Source organism: Bipolaris sorokiniana, assembly GCF_000338995.1.
Source record: "Bipolaris sorokiniana ND90Pr unplaced genomic scaffold COCSAscaffold_3, whole genome shotgun sequence".
In the NCBI taxonomy this organism is placed as follows: domain Eukaryota; kingdom Fungi; phylum Ascomycota; class Dothideomycetes; order Pleosporales; family Pleosporaceae; genus Bipolaris; species Bipolaris sorokiniana.
The window spans coordinates 1793199-1811962 of record NW_006911897.1 but is presented as its reverse complement, the minus strand read 5'-3'; the positions used below and the strand labels follow the sequence as shown (position 1 = coordinate 1811962).

Sequence of the window (18764 nt, the reverse complement as noted above, 5' to 3'; positions counted from 1 at the left end):
CAAGATGTACCGATGAATACATAGATAATACATTAGTGAAGGAGAGTTAGTGGGTGCAGGCGCAATCATGACTCTGCTGCGCGTATAGAATGTACGCGTTAACCTGTACACATAACTACTGCAAAGGGACAAGACACATCAAGATAGTAAGCGGTGGCGGCGGCCAAGCACAGCGTAAGAGTATATCTCGCCGTACTGCGACGATGGCTGCATAGAATAAAGTGAGGCTTAAGCGGAGTGTGGAGGGCGCTATGCCGTCGCCACGTGTGCCGCGAGTCGAATGCGGATGCGGATGGCTAGGCACACGTCCCGGTGACGTTGGTGCGAAAAAAGCCTGTCAAATCCTTCTTCCCCTTGACACGCACATGCACACACATTACACATGGGCACACCCAGCTACGCCGTTCGGTGCCGTTGACGCGTGGTGCAGGTATGAAGACGGGGCTTTTTTTGGTGCGTGGTGGTGGTAGTAGTAGTAGTAGTAGTAGTAGTAGTAGTAGTAGTAGTAGTAGTAGTAGTAGTGGGTGGTAGGGAGATAAAGCATGTGTAGGGAGATGGAATCGAAAAAAGGGGTGGGGGCACCGATGATTTACCCGTGAACAAGGCGGATCGGCGAGGCGAGGGCGGAGAAGCTTTGTGTGTGATGCCGAAGAGGATGCTGATGCTGATGCTGCTGATGAAAGCCATAAATGCGCATTGTGGGGCGTGGTTAGGCGTTGATGCGTCGCGAGGAGGGTGAGTAATGTGCAGATACAGTAAGTAGTACATGTAGGTACGTAGACACGTATCAGAGGTGTGATGTGACTGAGCATGGGGCTGGGCACACACATATGTACTACCTAGCAAGTAAATAGTGTATGTACACAGGCACAGGATCGCCAGGTCAGGGCACGCCAATAGTGTTTGTGCTAACAAAGGACCGACGTGGCCGGGTACTGGCTGAGTGTTCGCAGGCAAGCATGTGGTAGTGTCCCGAGGCTGGTAGATGTGTATATATCTGTGGACGCATATGTGCGGATCCAAGCATGGCGGCTTGCACACGCAGTATCGAGATGGGCATGCATCGAGCCGGCGGCGTGGGCGGAAGAGTGAATGACGGGCGTAATGCAGGCACAGTCGTCGATACTGCAGGGGTTACCCGTCCATGTCCGTCCACACCCAGGGCTGACGGCTGTGCGCACATCAGCGCTCGCACACAGGCTCGCTCTGCTCTGCTTGAAGCCCTGCCCTCTGCCCTCCAGCATGGACACGAGCCACATGCGATCCAGTCTTGCGCCGGGGAACATGGCCACGCTGACTGGGGGGTGCCCAAGAGTCGCCGGGAGGAGCGGGCGCTGTGGTTAGGGAATCCGCAGGCCTGACGTTGGTGTCGTATTTCATCTACTTACAAGACAAGGCGACGCCCCCGAGCTGCAACCGCTACACGCTGCCCTCCCCTCTTCTTATTGCCGTGACCGAGGCCTGGTGTCGATGCAGGGCCAAAGTTTATACCGTCGGGTTTTGTGAGACGTCCTGCTGGCTCCAAACAGGTGCATACATACATACACACTACCACGCCCTCCCACACGCCCTTTTCTCCCTCGCCTCATTCCTCCACTCACTCTTGCTTGCTCCCTTGCTCCCTCCTTCGCTCTCTTATCCATCCATCCATCCATCCATCCATCCATCCGCCGCCGCCGCCGCCGCCGTCGGTCCCCGTGACGTTCCCTCGACCCGCACCTTGCTGGCACATCTCCACCGCTGTCCCGCCTTTTCACTCGTCCCATTCGCCCGCCGCTGCCCTTGGTCTCGTCTGCGACATTCGCCCACCCCTCCTTGTTCTCCCTCTCATTCGCTGCTGGTCGCTGGTGTCCGTTACGCTGCAGGCCGCATGCAGGCGAGAGCATGGACCACAGTGACTTGGGGCCCCTAAGGAACCACTACTCATCACCGCCATCACCACGCCATCCGCAGTCACGACGACGACTCCACGCTCGCCCCCCGTTGCTTACCCGCCGCCTCCTGCGTCGCCAGTGCCTGCCCGCTGGTCGCTAACAAACCGCATCTTCAACATCAACCTGCGCTCCTTCTACCAGGGCCCTCCGCGCCTGCCTGCCGCCCGCCTCTGGAACCCAGTTAATTCTTCTCCACGCGCCCTTCAAATACACAACCCGCCCCCAGCTCCAGCTCCAGCTCCAGCCCCAGCTCCAGCCCCAATACCCCCGCCCGACGACTATTACCCGAATCTACCTATCCAAACAGACGCCCCTGCTGCCACAGACGACGTCCGCGACGAGTATCCGCTTCTGACGCTTCCCCAGCAGCGTCTTAGCCGTCATAGTCCCGTGCCAAGCTCCCTCGCCGTCGAACGCTCCACGGGCGACAACAGCGTCTCCGCCAGCGCTCGCACCAGCATCGGCCTGCCTCGCCCTCTGCCTCGAAGCTTGCAGTCGCCCAGCTCTGCAATGCCGCCAGAGCCTGTCGCCACCCAGCATGCCGACAAGGACGTAGAGGCTGGACGTCCTCATCAACCAGGCCTGTCGCGCACCTCGCTGCCCGGTTCCCGACGCTCCTCAATTGGCTCCAGGCCATCAGCTTCTGCCGCCGACGACGAAGACGGCGATGCCGTCTCCGAGTTTCCCTGGGGACCCTCGCACCCCTGCTTCCCTCATCCCAATCCTCATGTCCCACTCGATTCGGAGCTGTACAACACGACGCGTATCATCCGCATCAAGCGTGATTGGATGATTAAAGGCGACCTCGCCCCAACCTTTGCCAACCTGTATCCCGAGATTCTGGATCCCCTCGTCACCGAGGACGATTTTCGCATACTGATCAAGAAGATCAACGATGATCTCATCGAGGCCTTTGACCCATTTACTCTCCGCGCTTGTCTCGATACTGTCATGGGTGTTGCTACCTTGTGGCTATGGGAGGATGCTGGCTTCACAGGCGTCAAAAAAAAGCTGGCTCAACTCGAGAGGTGGATAGAAGACTGGAATCACAATGTCGGCGCAAAAGAAGCCGTCAAAATTATCCCACTAAGGCGGACCGGCTACCTCACAGTATGCATGCACCTTGCCCAAAAAGCAAACAAACGTAAACGAGGTCAACTTTAGCTAATTCTCTGCTCGCAGCTTGACATACAGATTCCAGATCCTCACCTTGGCCCTGATACTGGCTCGCGGCCCCAGACCCAAGATGATGGCCACCACATCGACTCACCACAGCAAACCGACCCATATCCACCATATCCCATCACACCTACATTGCAGGTGAACTCACAACCAGCGACGATCGGAGCCAACACCTAAGCCTCCCATTACACGCAGCTACAAAACAAGGTGAAGCACAAATCAAAAAGGCAACAACGACTTGTAATTTTAGCGGCATGCGAACTGGAGTTTACAGGGTCTGGACTGCGGGCTTCTTTTGTTTTTGTCCTTTTTCGTTTTACAAAACCGAGCGAGCGCATCATGACATGCACCTGTTTCTTTTTTTTCTCTATCTTATCTCACTAGACCATTCGGCGGCGACGCAAAAAGACTAATGTTTGCTTATTTCAACCTCGCTTATCGGTTCTTGTATATTTTTTCCTTCTTCCTCCCTTTTCCTATTCTTAGATCTTGCGTTCGTGTCGCGAGTATTTATTATTGTTCTTTCTTTGTGGTTGTACCTCCGATACCCAAACTTGCATATCTGCTGCTGCTACTGCCGACTGTCGCTTTTGTAGATCTGCGCATGTCTCTTTCTTTTTCTACCCCCTTTTTTATCTGTTTACCCTGTGTGTAAACTTGGCTTCATGTAATAGACTCTATGGCATACGTCTTCCTGTCATTAGCATTCATTCCAAGTCATGTATCCGGGACAGAATTCATACTACATGCCCTTTTAATTAAGGAGGCATGGCTTGCATGTATCCAATGCGCCGCATGACTGTATTGTTGGTTTTGTTTGCTTTGTCAGCTACATGTCCTCATGCCTTCCTGCCTACATCCCACTAATTCCCATGATCATTTCTCTATTCCAAATATCTTCACGTGTAAAACTTGGTTTTTCTCAGTGTAACGTGCCGCTCACTACTCACCAAGCGAAACGTAACTCACTATCCACACTCGACCCTTGCTTTTCCTTTCTTTTTTTAAAACTCGAAACAGAATGACTCGGTGGTGGGGGGAAGCGCCGAATTCTTCGCCTCAGGCTTGCGTCTGAGGCTAGTGCTTCAGACTAGTGGCATTACCGTTGTCCGTCTTGGTACACATACTTTAGCGTTATCATCTTTTTACGCTTACCGCCCCTTTTTGAACCCTTTTCAGTCCCTAGAGGTGTTCTTTGGGTTACAGTACTATGCTGTGCTGACTAATTGGGTTGTTTCAAAGCGTTGTGCTCTAGACGCTTGTTTACTTCGAGAGAGACAGAGTCGTGATGCGAGAATGACTCGACAAAAGTATTACGTCTAGCTAAAGGTACTATCTATATGAGAGAGATGAAGATGATGGAAGAGTGGACTCCACTGCTCATTCCGTCTTATCCAGGAACACCCCGACAAGCCAAACTCACAAAGTTAGACCGCTCTTCCACCACGTCTCCCCAGCATGCCAGCGAATAACCTGACCACTCCAGCACCACCATCCATCCTGCTTGTCAGGACCCAGGCCCACGGCACGGAGGATCGAAATTGGCACAGGCTCAAAGAGCCATACGCCGCCTCTTGCAAAGTCATTGCACAGCAGATGAGCAGTAAGGTAGAACCAAACATGGACATATACAAACGTCCAAGTTTTCTTCAGCCATCCAGGTAAACCCCGTCCTATGCCGGCCGCACGCGCAAGCTGCGTGAGCCAAGTCTCTACAAAGATAGCACCAGCCTGGAGCAAGAAAAACGCCATGGGACCCTGCAGAGGCTGCGTGTCGCCCGCACAAGTCACACTCCCACTCGCATGCACGACGCCACTTAGGAAGAACGCAATCAGCAACTGCAGCATTTTGGCCGCCTTACTCTTTCTATCCAACCGTAGCACTTCACATAGCTTACGGCTGGGCTCTTGAAACGCAAAGCGGAACGTCTGATGCCACCAGTTGCCCCACCAGCCGGCGATGCCGTGGTCGAGCACGACGCTGTAATGCGCCCATGTCTCCGGGTACATCCATGGTTCCGCGCGGGCGCCGAGCAACGAGGGTGACAGGACGCCGCTGAAGAAGAGGGGCGCAAGGGCGAAGACGCATTGCAGGGCGAATTTGATGCCGAGCATCGAGAGCAGCATGCGGTATGCGTGAGTCATGTGCGGTGAGCTAGTGATTAGTGAGGGCAAGTAGGATGGGGGGTCGTGATCGATGTAGCCCCAGAAGTAACGGTCGTGCATCATGGATGTTTTGATGATGTCAAGGGCTAGGTAGCCCGTTACCAGTGTGCGGAAGTTGCTGCGGAGGAGCTCTCCGCGCGTCGCGTACTGCTTCACTTGGCCTGCGTGCGTCTTGAACGAGTGCTTGGGCACAATGTCGCCTGAGTTGCGGTGAAGCTGAGTCTGAATCGCTTTTGGGGGCGGGGGCACGGCCGAGATGCGCCAGTTCCAGCCCATGCCGCGAAAGTTGTACAGGATGTCATTGACCCAATCTAGTCGCTCCAGCATTGGGCTGAGGGGAAAGGGTTGCCACGCGAATTCGCCGTGACGATCCTTTGGACCGGTTGGGCTGTTGACGACGTCGTCTCGGGCCGTCTTGTGAACGTCTGTCTCTTTTGCTTCAGAAGATCCATTGACTTGACTAAGTTTGCTCGATCCGAAGACACCTGTAGTTCTCTCGATCCTCATAAAGTCTGTCTGGGCATCGTTGCACACGAGTATCGTAAATACCCATATCGTCATCCATGAGTTAATCAATCCATTGACCAGTGCTGGTGCCAACCCTCTCATCCGCGTGTATCTAATCTTGTACACTGCACACACGAGCACCCCTGCGAAAGCCAGGAACCGGCATTTCTTCAACCATGGCCGGTTCTGGTGCGGAACCAAAAGGTATATGGTGACCAGTAGCATGTCGATACATGTCCATGGAAACAGAAGCGGTTGGTATTCTCCAGATGCAACCGCCTTGTCATACTGGGCGTAGTGGTACTTTATCAGATTGTGGTATGAGTCAGGCCACAAATCTGGAGGCTCGGGTGGCATCTTTGAAGTCGAAGAAAGGAAAACGGTAAGCTGAAGTGTTTAAAAAAACGAAGAGAAAAACTAAGAATACACTGTTGTGGATTCAGCGGATGCTGACGAAATAAGCGTGGCGGATGTAGACTGCTGTTTTCCAGTCTGCAAAGGGTGCAGCTGGTAGACGAATGAAAAAAAGTGGCAAACTACGAGCCTAGTTATCGATACCAACCCTTCTGCACCGTATTTGCCGTATCTTTGCTTATTTGCTGGTTGCACCCTTTGTACATGACGCACTGCATCTTGCAGTCGCTGGAGAGAAAAGATTTGCGCTAAACCTAAACCAGCCATGGCTCGGGGCATGAGGGCGCTGGCTGCAACACCAAACCTTTCCCATCGTGACATTGCCGGACTACAGCCGCCACACAAAGTACAGCGAAATAGTTACCCCCTCACCCTAGTCCTTCTCTCTCTCTAGCCTGAGCGCATAAATCGAGGAAAGGTCGCCAAGATGGTGAACATTACAGAGAAGATCAAAGAGTGGGACAAGACCCCTCCGAGTTTTTTGATGTGGCCCTTGGGCTAACGCTTCCCCCGCCAGGATTGAGGAGGAGATGCGGAGGACGCAGAGTGAGTTTTGCGATCTGCACTACCGGAAATAATAATTTGAATACTAACTTGTTGTGCATAGAAAATAAGGCTACAGGTATGGCGATTGCCCCTCGTTATGCATGTTTTCACGCGTACAATTCAGTGTCACGTGCTGACATGGACGCACAGAATATCATCTTGGTCTACTCAAAGGGCAAGGCACCAGCGACTACATGGGAGAAGGATATGCGATTTATTAACAGTTCTTGTATAGAAAACTCGCTCGTCTCCGCGCACAACTGCTCGAGCCCGCAGCGGGCGCAGGTGGTGGTGGCGGAAGTGGTTTCGATGTGTCGAAATCAGGTGATGCGCGTATAGCCCTTGTTGGATTTCCGTCGGTCGGAAAGTCGACGTTTCTCTCGAGAATCACAAAGACCAAGTCCGAAGCTGCATCGTACGCTTTCACTACGCTCACGGCCATTCCTGGTGTGCTCGAGTATGGTGGTGCGGAAATCCAGGTCCTGGATCTACCGGGTATTATTGAGGGCGCTGCCGAAGGAAAAGGGCGCGGAAGACAGGTCATTAGTGCAGCCAAGACGAGTGACCTAATCTGCATGGTTCTTGATGCTACCAAGAAGGCGGAGCAGAGGCGGTTGCTCGAGGCCGAGTTGGAGGCCGTAGGGATCCGGTTGAACCGATCACCACCGTAAGTTTAGGTTATGAATGCGCGGTGTGAACAAACCTAACGAGATGGCAGCAACATTTACCTCAAGCCTAAAAAAGCTGGTGGCATGAAGATTAGTTTTCAGGTTCCGCCAAAGTATATCGACGAGAAGATGGTGTACAACATTCTCAAGGACTACAAGATGCTCAATTGCGAAGTTCTAGTGCGCGACGAGAATGTCACTGTCGATGACTTCATCGATACAATCATGAAGGACCACCGCAAGTACATCAAGTGTTTGTATGTCTACAACAAGATTGACAGCATTGGTCTGCCGCACTTGGACGAACTAGCACGCGAGCCAAATACGGTAGTCATGAGTTGCGAGCTGGACCTAGGCATTCAAGACGTGGTGGATAGGTGTTGGGAAGAGCTGAGGCTGATTCGAATCTACACCAAGAGAAAGGGATGCGATCCGGATTTCTCAGAGGCGTTGATTGTGCGCCAAGGAAGCACAATTGAGGATGTTTGCGATCAGGTGCACCGGACGCTCAAGGAGACGTTCAAGCATGCACTGGTGTGGGGAGCGAGCGCCCGACATGTGCCACAAAAGGTGGGCTTGGGCCACGTTGTGGCTGATGAGGATGTAGTGAGCATTGTGGCGAAGTAGATGTATGTGCATATCGGGCGCATTACGTCGACCCAATGTGTCGAGCAACGAAATGTATTTTACAACTCCTGAATATCACGTACGCACAATGCGCTCTACATTATCCTTTCTTGCCGACGAAAACCGCGCACCAGCCACAGCGGTCTAGACGACGGCACGCGTGTTGTTTATAAGTATCAGCGCCATGGTGGCGTGTTGGCGGCGGTTCAGGCATCCGAGCATGCTCCGAGGATCGGATGAGAAGATCTGATAAGGGCAATGCCGCGCTGCCCCTGTCAGCCCACTCTCGGCTTCAACGGATGTTTCATTTCCGCAGTGAGAGATTGTGATGCGAGATCACGTGAGAACACTCTAAACAGGCAGCTGGCAGCGCTGATTGGCAGGTCTAGTGGGCGGTTGTGTGATTTACAAGCAGTCAAGATGGAACCCTGGCAGCCCAGGGCCGCTTTGCCTTGAGCCGAAAAAGTCGTCGCTGCGACCCGTTTATTATTGCTACGCCCGCGCAGCCTTGGAATCGCCATCCTGCGCGCTCATTTGCCTTTTCCCCTCTCCCCATTGCTTTTTGTTGTGTTCTTGTCATCTCGATATCTGGCCTGCTTCAACCACATTGAACCCTTGTTTTCGTTGTGCGCAGCCCGCTTCCATTAGACCCAACGGCGAATCGCACTTCTTCGGTACCTGACTATCCTCCCACTAGGGGGACTCCCCACGTCACACCCACATCAGCCATGGACGTTGTCCTCGAGGTGGCAGACACCTTCATCTTCGACCCCCTCTATGCCAAACTCCTGCCCGCCTATCCAGCCTCCGCAATCGCCAATGCGACCCTTTCCAGCATCCGCGAGGAGCCTACTGCGTATGCCCGCCCGCACGCGACTTGGCAGTATGAGCCCGCCACGCAGTTCTTCTCCACGACGCCATCCAAGTATGCCTACATGAGTCAGTGGGCGCGCGACGACTGGCGGCGGCAGGCACTGTCCTTGTATCTCATTACATGGTATGATCTCTCTCTCTCTCTCCCATGCACCCCAGCATCAACATGTACATACCCTGCTCACACTTCAATCTACAGGCTCTTCGGCATCCTAGTCTACTACATCTTTGCAAGCGCCTCCTACTTCTTCATCTTCGACAAGACCACCTTCAACCACCCGCGATACCTGAAGAACCAGATTAAGCTTGAGATGAAGCAGGCCAACTTTGCCTTTCCCGTCATGGCAATCTTCACCGTGCCCTTTTTCCTTGCGGAGGTCCGTGGGTACTCGAAGCTATACGATACGGTCGACCAGGGTCCGGGATTGTGGTACAACTACATGCAGTTTCCCTTTTTCCTCTTCTTCACCGACTCGCTCATCTACTGGATTCACCGCTATCTCCACCACCCTCTCGTTTACAAGCACATCCACAAGCCACACCACAAGTGGATCATGCCTACTCCCTATGCCTCGCACGCTTTCCATCCATTGGACGGCTATGCCCAGAGTCTGCCCTATCACATCTTCCCGTTCCTGTTCCCGCTTTCCAAGTTTGCCTATGTCCTCCTGTTTGTTAGTGTCAACATCTGGACTGTCTTGATTCATGATGGCGAGTATGCGCACAACTCGGCCATTATTAACGGAGCTGCCTGCCACACCATGCACCACCTGTACTTCAATTACAACTACGGACAATTTACCACTCTCTGGGACCGTCTGGGTGGAAGCTACAGGAAGCCTAACGACGAGCTCTTCCAGAAAGAACTCAAAATGTGCCAGAGCGAGTGGAAGAAGCAGGCTGAAGCCGTTGATAAAATGGTCCTGGAAGTCGAGGGTGGCAGCGACGACCGCACGTACTCATCCGACGAGCCCAAAAAAGTTCGTTAGACGCAAAGACGGAGAGAAGACAGTTGACACGTTGGCAAAGAATTTAGAAATGTCGTTACGAATGAGATTATGGGTGCCAAGGTCTGGTAGGCGATTCAGGCCGATACGTCATCGGCCATGCACTGGGGGCATTTTTTGGCTTGTACATTAACATTCTTCGCCCTCGCTGTTACATCGGAAATTTTGGGTATAATGGTCTCGCTCGGAGCAGCGGGATTGACTTGTAATATGACGGGGAATCGGCAAAGATTCTCTTGTCAAGACCAAATAATTGTAATGAGATTAGCACCTAACTGACCGCCCACGACTCGAACACACTTTTGACTGGACGACGATGACCTGAAACCGACTCAGACCATTTTTTGACGCAAACGTGGGAAATGGCCCTACTCCGGCCCGCCTTTGGGGATTGGAGGAAAGATACGCGTCTGCTGATCTTGGCCGATGCGCAACTTTCCTAATAGTATAGACACACCGCATAGTAGTCTCCCCTTAAATGATGTGGCAGGGACTGATTGGGATAGGATTAAGTCACACCGAGTAGTTTCGGAATCCGGATTTGGACGATCGTCGGACTGCGACATTCTGGAAAAAAGTTAGAATCTCACATCATCGGCAAGTCTCGTGGCCTATAGTGGCTTGACCGCTCTTAAATTGCCTCATTTGGCGCTCTACTTTCCACAATTACATATAAGGCTGACCATCCTCCAACACCACATACCTATATAAACACATATCCACCATATCCACACAATCGCCACATACACACGCACATACAGACACATACACCCCACCGCCCACGATGTTGACCACACCCGACCTCCCCATTTCGATAGTGTGCGTGCACGCCGAGGGCGAAATCGGCGACGTTATTATTAGCGGGATACCAGACCCCATGCACTGCAACACCATGTACGAAAAGCTGGTGCACTTTGAAACAAAAGCCGACCACTACCGACAACTACTCATGCAAGAGCCACGAGGGCGCGTCTCGCAATGTATGAACCTGCTGCTCACGCCGTGCCACCCAGAAGCCGACGCAGGCTTCCTCACACTCGAGAGCGATGAATACGCAACCATGAGCGGCAGCAACACAATCTGCGTCACGACGGTGCTACTCGAGACCGGCCGTATCGCCATGAAGGAGCCCGAGACCAAAGTCGTGCTCGACACAGCAGCGGGGCTTGTGCGCGTCCGCGCCCGCTGCGCCGGCGGCAAGTGCCTCAGCGTGGAATTTGACAACGTCCCATCCTTTGTCTACGAACTCGATGTGCCTGTCTGCGTCCCCGGCATAGGCGACATCTTCGTCGACGTAGCCTGGGGCGGCATGCACTACGCGATTGTGTCGGCCGACGCCGTAGGCCTGAGCATCGAGCATCAGCACGGCGCCGATCTGATTCGCATAGGCGAGGCCATCCGCAAGAGCGTCCAAGACATCTACGAGCCGGTGCATCCGCTCAACAACGGGATCCGCGGCGTGTCGACGATGCAGTTTACAGAGCCTGTCCATGTCGAGCTTGTTTCATCCTCAGCAGCACCAGACGAGCTCCCGGCCAAGGTCAAGACGGCCACAAACACCGTTGTGGTGTCGCCAGGCCGCCTCGATCGCAGTCCTTGCGGCACGGGCACGTCGGCGCGCATGGCGGTGCTGCATGCACGTGGGCAATTGGCGGTTGGCGAAACTTTTACTCACAAGAGTATCATTGGCACTAAGTTTCAGTGCAGCATCGTGGGTACCACAAAGGTTGGTCGCTACGACGCTATCTTACCCCGCGTCAGGGGCCGCGCTTGGATCACAGGGTACAGGCAGGTGGTTGTGGATGAGGAGGATCCGTTTCCCCTGGGCTTCAGGGTGGGAGATATGTGGGGGCCTGACTGCGGTAATGTTGGTATGGCGGTGGATAGCTAAAGGTTTGTGGAAGAAGGGCTTTGGGTGTGGTGTGTCTACTATGTGGTTTGTACAAGAGTTGTGTGTATATGGCTTATGACTTGATATAGGGGGTGGCCTTTTTGTTTTTTTCCCAAGAGCTGGTTCTTTTGGAAGACTTTTTTGAAACTTCTGGGGTGTTTTGGTGTTTGATGAGAGAGGCATACTAGCAATAGTAACGTTATTTTTTGGGGGGGATAGATAAGAATAGATATGTAGATTTATACAAGCAATTGTTATTACTTTGATTGTGTTTTATGCGAGTATGTGCTTTGAATGACTTTCTTGTCGCACTGGTTTTCTATTTTGAACACACGCTCTTAACGGACTGACAGAATCATTCACTGCATCATCTCCGCTTATTACCTACCATTGTTTCCTTTTTCAGAAAGCGCTTACATCAGACTCGTGTTTAAACTTAATTTTCTCACAAACAGAAAATCAATTGCTTGCATGTAGCACATGTTTTTATCCCAGAAACCTCATTTAATGCCCATAGCCATCGGATATGTAACAATGGTATCCTCGATAAGCTTACATTCAACGTGGGCCCAAACTCGATTTACTTACTAGGTAAGGAATCGGCTGGACACATTCGGTATTGCTGTCTTTTTTTCGTACAAATATAGACAATGACTATGTCAACTTAGTCAATGACGATATAATGGTCAGTAAACAGTTGTCTACCTATATTAGTATATCCTCCATGCTGGTTTACGATTCCATCCCTATGAAACTGTTTGTACCGCGAATCAATTTTCCAGCACCGGCAGAAAGGAGTTTTTTTCTTAAAAAAAAGTTTTAGTGCCGAAGAAGCTTTCTTGAAATTTTTTTTCCTTGATTGACTACTGCAAAACCAATTTCCAAGCCAGCTATGCATCTAGTTACTTGAAATAGCTCCGTATCAGTCTATGCATACAATTACTTATTAGCCCATTTTACCAAACCGCCCTTTCTCCGTATTCTCTATGTTTCAAGTCTTGTTTTATGAAGACTAACATATAAGCAAGTTCTCCATCCACCTGAGGTATTTTATTGTACATGTGGGCGTGATCCGATCCAAAAAAAAATAAGTCTAGAAAAGTATCACTAAGAGGAATATCTGTGATTTTAGTTGTTCATGTTTGTTTGGCGTGCTGCATATCGGATTATTCTCCGTAGAAAAAGATGGCAGGTCACACCCCAATCTGTAGGAGTAGGGTATCAAAAGAAGGGGATCTTCATAGATTTCTTTACTATTGTACTTCTTATAGACTTCGGGAAGAGGGAAACTATTTGAAACATAGAATTCGTTGCTTAAGATTAGGAAGCTAAATTTGTTAAGCCTGTATTATTTAGATTTCATATGGATCGAGATGTTTGATATCAGTATTTGATGCGAATTCGATGTGACTGTCAAATGAAATGATAGTAGTTTACTATGTGGCACATATATAACTCTAGAACTGAAAGCTTCAACATGTCACTTGTGGATTTTCAGTGATTTGGTTGGATATTATGGACTGGCATAATGGAAACAAGATGATTCCAATTCAGAGTAACACTTACGTGCTTTGAGTTGTTAATGTCACGAAAATTCTCGAGTGTCAGAAAGGAATCAGTGAAGATAGAGGGTAATTTGTACGGTGGCACTATATGCATGGTAGAAAATGTAGTGAGGTGATATGTTTGGATAGGAACGAATCACTGAATAACTACCTGGACGACAGAAAATTACATATTCCGAGTGAATAATTTCTGAATATTAGAAAAAGATAGCAACACTTTGATCTACGCATACCCATCTACATACCAATAAGACCAACATATCCAGCTCCCAATCACCCGAGGCACATTCCTCCAAACTCCCTCACCATACCTCAACAACAAGCCACGTTCATGGTATCGACGATATTCTCTAAATCTCCCGTTTGCAATATATATACATCCTCCCGCTCCCCGTCAACCCTCAAACGCCATATAAGCCTCAACTCCCCAAACCCTCCAAAAAGCACCCACCACAAACCCGCAATCCAGCGCCAAACCCCTCTCATTCCCCGGATCCTCATTTCACGGTAACATTCTCCGCAGGGAACACAGAAAAAAACAACAAAAACCTGAGAAAAAATCCCTCGTTCCACCCACGCAGTCCCTCACAGCAACCAAGGACCCTCTCATCAAAATCACGCCCCCAACCCCACGACGAACAACAAAAGAAGAACCCCCACATCCCGAATGGAACGTTCGATGCAGCGACACGCAGCGCAGACCAGAATCCTTCACCTTGTCCGGCTTCCTTCCCCCTCCCCCTCTCCCCCTCCCCCATGTACCACATGAAACCCCCCGTTCTGCAGTTAGAATTCAAAGCGGTCTAAACAGGTAACTTCTGCATACCCTTTTTTACCCCTCACCCTATTCGCACACACGCATCATAGGCCTGCATCTTTCCGATTGGAAGACAGATGTGGGGGCGCGATTGCGATCGAAACCACGGGTATTATCGAGGAAGGAAGTGGAGCCCACACATACACACATACATACACATACATACATACAGAGAAAGGGGAAAAGAGGGGAAAAATAAGTGGTTAGCAATATGTATGTATGTATATATGTATGCAAGGCCGAGAAGAAGAAAAAAGCTTACAAGGGAGAAGGGGCGGGAGGGGGAACGGCAGTGTATACAAGGGAAGGGGTAGGCGGGAAGGCAGGAAGTGGACAAGGGGGACAAGGTCCGGCATCCTTTTCCCTATACCCGCCCGCCCGAAATGTAGGGTAGAAAGAGAAAGATAACCCCCCCCCCCCCCACTTTTTTCTTCCTGCGTTACAATCCCCACTTTTGGAAACAATAGCGGCGCATATATGGTTGGTCTATTGTACATGCGAATTTGTGTGAGGCTGGTGGTTGAGTGGGTAGCGTGCATTTTTGTGTTTTGTGTAACGGGCGATACGGATCGGGGGGCTTGAATTGCCTTGCATTCTGAATTGGAAAGTGGGATAGCGTGTATGTACGTTAGGGGCTTTACGGTCTTATTGTGGAGAATCTTTTTGGAAAAAGTAGTTGAGAGTGTCAGGTGTGCGTGTTGCAAGGTGAGGCGAGTTTGCGTGCGTGAATTTTTGGGGGAAAATAAGGTACGTACGTGCGGGTAGGATGGAAATGGAGCATGTATAGTACGTCACATGTAGGAGGGCAATAGTTGGCTTGGCAATGGGTATGGGTAGTGTAGTAACTAGCGGCTTTTGTTAAGATTTTAGAGTGGTATTATACATGCGCTTATCTGGATAGACGTAGGAGAATTTTACTATACACATGTCTTGACCACTGACGCACGCCTAGAATGTAGTGTTTTCTGCGCGACGTTTGATGTCATCTATTTTGGTGAGTTTAGTAATTTTGATGTGTCCACATCTGGCATGGTTATGTGGGTAGGATGAGAGGGATTTCGAAGCGAGCAATTAACACATGTTTTATGCATGATTTTGGGGGCTGGCCGCAGTTTGGAGGGAATCGAAAACGATAGTTTACTAATCTACTGCAGCAAAATATTGAAGGATGTTGACTGTGAAGAGCACGATCGTCAAGGCGCAAAATGGAGAAGGGTCATGGTCGCCTAGGGTTCAAACACTGCCCAGCAATTGCACACCGTTCAGAGATGTGATATAACAAGCGACAGACTGATGTGTCTTGGCTTTGGGATTGACAAGGCTGATTAGTGATCTCAAGAAGGATTCGGTGCTGGCACGATCCCGGGCGATATGGAATGTTCCGCACAAGGGCTTGTGGCCAACCACGGGCGCCGCGTCCAGGGTTGCGGAGGCAAAAAGGCTTGACAACTATGGTGTTTTGGGGAGGCGTTGAGAGGAGCAGCAGTTGCGGGAACAAGGGATGCAGAGGATGGCAACAGCAACAGGCTTGAAGGATGCTGCGGGCAAGGAAGGGCTTGGTTGAGGGTGGGGATTGCGTAGCCACACCCCTTTTCATCATTAAACAGGACGAGTTTTTGAACGGCATGGCAGGGGCCCGGTGCGGGGACCAGGGCCCAGCGTCGCCAGGCGTAGTCGACGGTTTCGTGATGTACAACATAAATGGAGGCTGAGAGTGGGTGGCTAGGCTGGAGCGGTCGCGGGCCTCATGGTCACCATGAGGAGCTGCACGTGCTCTTGGAGGCGTCGCTTGAGAGCCTGTGGATTGCGTATTAGGTCAATGCATGTGTCGATGCAATCCCACGCAAGGCCAGCGCCAGATGGCATCATGCATATATGTATGTATGTATGTATGTATGTATGTATGTATGTATGTACAATCCATAGAGATAGACGAGTGTTTTGTCACTCTGGTTGGGAGATGGGCGTGGAGCTACTGAGATCTAGGTGTAGAGGCACGGCTCAGTAGGCGCGATTGACGGATTGCGGAAGCGGAAGCGGGATCCGCTCACCGATGAGTACCTGGAGCCATGTGCAGGCCAATTAAGCGGAATCGATCTATTATTACGGGCGGCGCGACAGATCTGAGGTTTTCTTCTTGCATCTGCGAGTGCATCGGGGCAGGCGGGTGGAAGGAGGGGGCGTGGTGGGGGAGCGGGTGGCAGAATGGCAGACTGAAGGACATAGGAGAGCAGGCAGCGAAAAGGGCCGAGATGGGGCCGACGGTATCGTTGGGGTGGCGCCCGCCTACCAGCCAACCGCCACCACAGTGGAAGCGCGTTCAAAGCTCGAGGCGACCAATTCGAGCTGCCAGAGGGACGCTCGATTGGGGGGGGAGTAGGGGTGCCGGTAGCCGGTATGGTGGTACCAGACAACTCTCCCCTACACCTCCCGTGGCCAGGCCACATGCGCTTGTCCTATTACACTGCGGCCTGCATCGCAAAGCCGCAGGCACACAGCGCCTCGCCAATCTGCGTCGCCATCTGCCGCACATCGTCCTCAGGGAGATCGTGCATCGTCGTGACGGCTGTCTGGTCATGGTTGCAGAGCAGAGTACCGTACACCAAGAGAGTGCTGTCGTTCCAAACCACCTCTACCTCTGCCCAGGAGGGCACGGCCCCGCCCTGGCCTCGACACAAATGCTGTGTATGCCACACCACACTTGTTGTTGTTCCTTTTCGAGCGCTGTGCATCGGATGCTGTCACGGATTCTGATAACCGTGCCCCAAAAGGTAACAGCAGGGACTGGAGGGTCCTCCCTGGTGGGTCTCCTCAAAATACATACACCTCGGCGATCTCTTTGATACCAGCGCTGCAAGCACTGACTAACCCACCCGTACTGCACACGTCTGTAAAGGCCATCGATGACGGTTGGTTTCCCATCTTGCAAACGCCTGGATACATGGCCGCGGGATACTCTAGTCTTGCTATGTATTTGAAAGGACTATGCTTCGCCCGTAGTTTGGTGGCCGGTAACCGCGACAGGCGAGCGCAGTACCTTTTTCTTCCTTAATCAATCAACCTGTTACTAAAATGTCAGCAAGTGGATATGTCCACACATACACCTGCATACCGACATGCCTGCAATGTACTCGCCATCTCTGCCTCTCCACCCATCCACCCACCATCGTTCGCGGTCCCGCTATTTTGGATCGTTCAGGCACATCGGTATCGCATTTTCAGATCATGCACCTCAGTTCTGTTCAAGTTAGCCTCGTTCGCATAATCCCTGCCCCTCATGCGCCTACCTCGTTGATGTGACACAAACTCGTCATTGTCATTTTCCGAATGCAACCTGCGCCTGCCTTTTGACGCCAAGCGCGCTAGCTTGTAGTCGCGTAATCCAGAGGCCATGTCCTGGGTACACCACAAAAGAATCCCTGATCGATAGGCCGACAGACATGTCCAAGGTGAACACATACACATCTGACTCCACTGCCAACCTGACTCGCGGCACACACACACTACCTCTGTAATCCCACCATGTGGCTCACCTTGGTTGCAAATATTCCAACAGCGCCACCCACCACACGACCAAAATAACCCACACAGCATGGGGCCGCCACGTTGGATCATGCTCTACAGTCTACGCGAGCCGTGATCGTCCCTCCTTTACGGACACCAGCACAGCATCGAGACTTCTGTCCAAGTACGTATGACTATTGCTGTGTCAGCGCAAAGCTTGCTGCAAGTCCTGCATCTAACCGACTCGTCATGTCGAGTTTCAAGTCATTTGGCCCTACCCATGCAATATATTCTCTCTGGGGCAGCGGAACTGTGTGCACCCTGAGGCCCAGTGTAACAAACCTCCGAGCGTAAAGACGAGGGTGAGGGCAGGAGTGGAGAGCTAAATAGGCAGATGGATTCGGACCTTCAGATTCGTAAAGGGTCTGGATGCAGGGATATAGAGGAGGCCTGAGAAAGAAAACTGCAAAAGGAAGAAAAACAACAGATTGTCAGCGTCGTGATTACCTGAGGCAAGTGCCCATGATCCCTTCCACGTGTTGTAACACGCTGCGGCCCGCTGCAAAGCAAAATCTGACCCGCTCCAGCCTGGATGAAATCGAAACAATTACTGCGAAACAGTCTACGTTCAATCCAGCAGATGCAGCACAACTTGCATCTAACACACCTTGGACCGGTCGCGGGAACAGCTGCATGACACTACCATATCTCGCATGAAAACATTGTCGATAACCATACGATGCCGTGCATTGCATCTCAACTGACCGGGACGCTTGTCTCGCTTAATATGCATTTTGGAGTATTTGCGGTGAGAATGGGTTATATGCCCATAATGGCGAGATAAGTGAACTTATTCGGCAACACAGCCGAATGCGAGCCTATGATTGTCTTTAATCCTTCTGGAATCCACCTTGGATTTTACCCGCCTGAGCAAATGTAATGCTCGAATTTTCCTTGCTGCCGGCACAGCCCATGACTGCCAACGATGTATGTATGCAGATGTCGGCAGAGATGATCGAGATGCACCCATGCATGGCTTTGCTGTAGTATGACGCCTGGATTT

At 51.5% G+C, this 18764-nt stretch overlaps 9 protein-coding genes across 9 annotated transcripts; 5 read left to right on the top strand and 4 right to left on the bottom strand.

The window, feature by feature from the left end:
* Positions 1-3: 3 nt before the first annotated feature.
* On the bottom strand, positions 4-928 carry COCSADRAFT_290608 (uncharacterized protein). Its single transcript, XM_007699012.1, has one exon. The coding sequence runs from the start codon at positions 828-830 to the stop codon at positions 297-299; it is 534 nt and encodes a 177-aa protein (XP_007697202.1). The 5' UTR covers positions 831-928; the 3' UTR covers positions 4-296.
* Positions 929-1884: 956 nt separating this feature from the next.
* Positions 1885-3293, top strand: COCSADRAFT_157949 (uncharacterized protein; the record flags this gene model as incomplete). Its single annotated transcript, XM_007699011.1, has 3 exons — positions 1885-1894; positions 1954-3044; positions 3117-3293. 3 exons carry the CDS (start codon positions 1885-1887, stop codon positions 3291-3293), a joined length of 1278 nt encoding a protein of 425 aa, XP_007697201.1.
* A 118-nt stretch (positions 3294-3411) lies between these two features.
* Positions 3412-3860, top strand: COCSADRAFT_290612 (uncharacterized protein). The gene has a single exon (XM_007699010.1). The coding sequence runs from the start codon at positions 3529-3531 to the stop codon at positions 3769-3771; it is 243 nt and encodes an 80-aa protein (XP_007697200.1). The 5' UTR covers positions 3412-3528; the 3' UTR covers positions 3772-3860.
* A 521-nt stretch (positions 3861-4381) lies between these two features.
* COCSADRAFT_34368 (uncharacterized protein) lies at positions 4382-6381 on the bottom strand. Its single transcript, XM_007698411.1, has one exon. The coding sequence runs from the start codon at positions 6144-6146 to the stop codon at positions 4536-4538; it is 1611 nt and encodes a 536-aa protein (XP_007696601.1). The 5' UTR covers positions 6147-6381; the 3' UTR covers positions 4382-4535.
* Positions 6382-6524: 143 nt separating this feature from the next.
* On the top strand, positions 6525-8141 carry COCSADRAFT_34367 (uncharacterized protein). Its single transcript, XM_007698410.1, has 6 exons — positions 6525-6659; positions 6721-6749; positions 6811-6825; positions 6900-6924; positions 6985-7416; positions 7468-8141. The coding sequence occupies exons 1-6, from the start codon at positions 6631-6633 to the stop codon at positions 8042-8044; spliced, it is 1107 nt and encodes a 368-aa protein (XP_007696600.1). The 5' UTR covers positions 6525-6630; the 3' UTR covers positions 8045-8141.
* A 406-nt stretch (positions 8142-8547) lies between these two features.
* COCSADRAFT_111459 (uncharacterized protein) lies at positions 8548-10298 on the top strand. The gene is made up of 2 exons (XM_007699009.1): positions 8548-9041; positions 9117-10298. The coding sequence occupies exons 1-2, from the start codon at positions 8773-8775 to the stop codon at positions 9904-9906; spliced, it is 1059 nt and encodes a 352-aa protein (XP_007697199.1). The 5' UTR covers positions 8548-8772; the 3' UTR covers positions 9907-10298.
* Positions 10299-10708: 410 nt separating this feature from the next.
* Positions 10709-12065, top strand: COCSADRAFT_136668 (uncharacterized protein; the record flags this gene model as incomplete). Its single annotated transcript, XM_007699008.1, has 2 exons — positions 10709-11416; positions 11453-12065. 2 exons carry the CDS (start codon positions 10709-10711, stop codon positions 11813-11815), a joined length of 1071 nt encoding a protein of 356 aa, XP_007697198.1. The 3' UTR covers positions 11816-12065.
* A 1466-nt stretch (positions 12066-13531) lies between these two features.
* On the bottom strand, positions 13532-14152 carry COCSADRAFT_34363 (uncharacterized protein). Its single transcript, XM_007698409.1, has one exon. The coding sequence runs from the start codon at positions 13879-13881 to the stop codon at positions 13693-13695; it is 189 nt and encodes a 62-aa protein (XP_007696599.1). The 5' UTR covers positions 13882-14152; the 3' UTR covers positions 13532-13692.
* A 3048-nt stretch (positions 14153-17200) lies between these two features.
* Positions 17201-17972, bottom strand: COCSADRAFT_290571 (uncharacterized protein). The gene is made up of 4 exons (XM_007699007.1): positions 17946-17972; positions 17485-17895; positions 17314-17435; positions 17201-17258 (listed from the first exon to the last, which is right to left on the bottom strand). The coding sequence occupies exons 2-3, from the start codon at positions 17810-17812 to the stop codon at positions 17416-17418; spliced, it is 348 nt and encodes a 115-aa protein (XP_007697197.1). The 5' UTR covers positions 17813-17895; positions 17946-17972; the 3' UTR covers positions 17201-17258; positions 17314-17415.
* Between the last annotated feature and the right edge of the window lie 792 nt (positions 17973-18764).

Bases quoted from the DNA above. Each gene is read 5' to 3' on its own strand.
- COCSADRAFT_34367 (XM_007698410.1), top strand. From the start codon at position 6,631: ATGGTGAACATTACAGAGAAGATCAAAGA. The intron at 6,660-6,720 runs GTGGGACAAGAC...TTCCCCCGCCAG, and splicing joins ATTACAGAGAAGATCAAAGA to GATTGAGGAGGAGATGCGGA. The intron at 7,417-7,467 runs GTAAGTTTAGGT...ACGAGATGGCAG, and splicing joins CGGTTGAACCGATCACCACC to CAACATTTACCTCAAGCCTA.
- COCSADRAFT_290612 (XM_007699010.1), top strand. From the start codon at position 3,529: ATGTTTGCTTATTTCAACCTCGCTTATCGGTTCTTGTATATTTTTTCC.
- COCSADRAFT_34363 (XM_007698409.1), bottom strand. From the start codon at position 13,881: ATGAGGATCCGGGGAATGAGAGGGGTTTGGCGCTGGATTGCGGGTTTG.
- COCSADRAFT_290608 (XM_007699012.1), bottom strand. From the start codon at position 830: ATGTGTGTGCCCAGCCCCATGCTCAGTCACATCACACCTCTGATACGT.
- COCSADRAFT_290571 (XM_007699007.1), bottom strand. From the start codon at position 17,812: ATGATCCAACGTGGCGGCCCCATGCTGTGTGGGTTATTTTGGTCGTGT. The intron at 17,436-17,484 runs GTAGGCGCATGA...TAACTTGAACAG, and splicing joins GTTTGTGTCACATCAACGAG to AACTGAGGTGCATGATCTGA.
- COCSADRAFT_34368 (XM_007698411.1), bottom strand. From the start codon at position 6,146: ATGCCACCCGAGCCTCCAGATTTGTGGCCTGACTCATACCACAATCTG.
- COCSADRAFT_111459 (XM_007699009.1), top strand. From the start codon at position 8,773: ATGGACGTTGTCCTCGAGGTGGCAGACACCTTCATCTTCGACCCCCTC. The intron at 9,042-9,116 runs GTATGATCTCTC...TTCAATCTACAG, and splicing joins TCCTTGTATCTCATTACATG to GCTCTTCGGCATCCTAGTCT.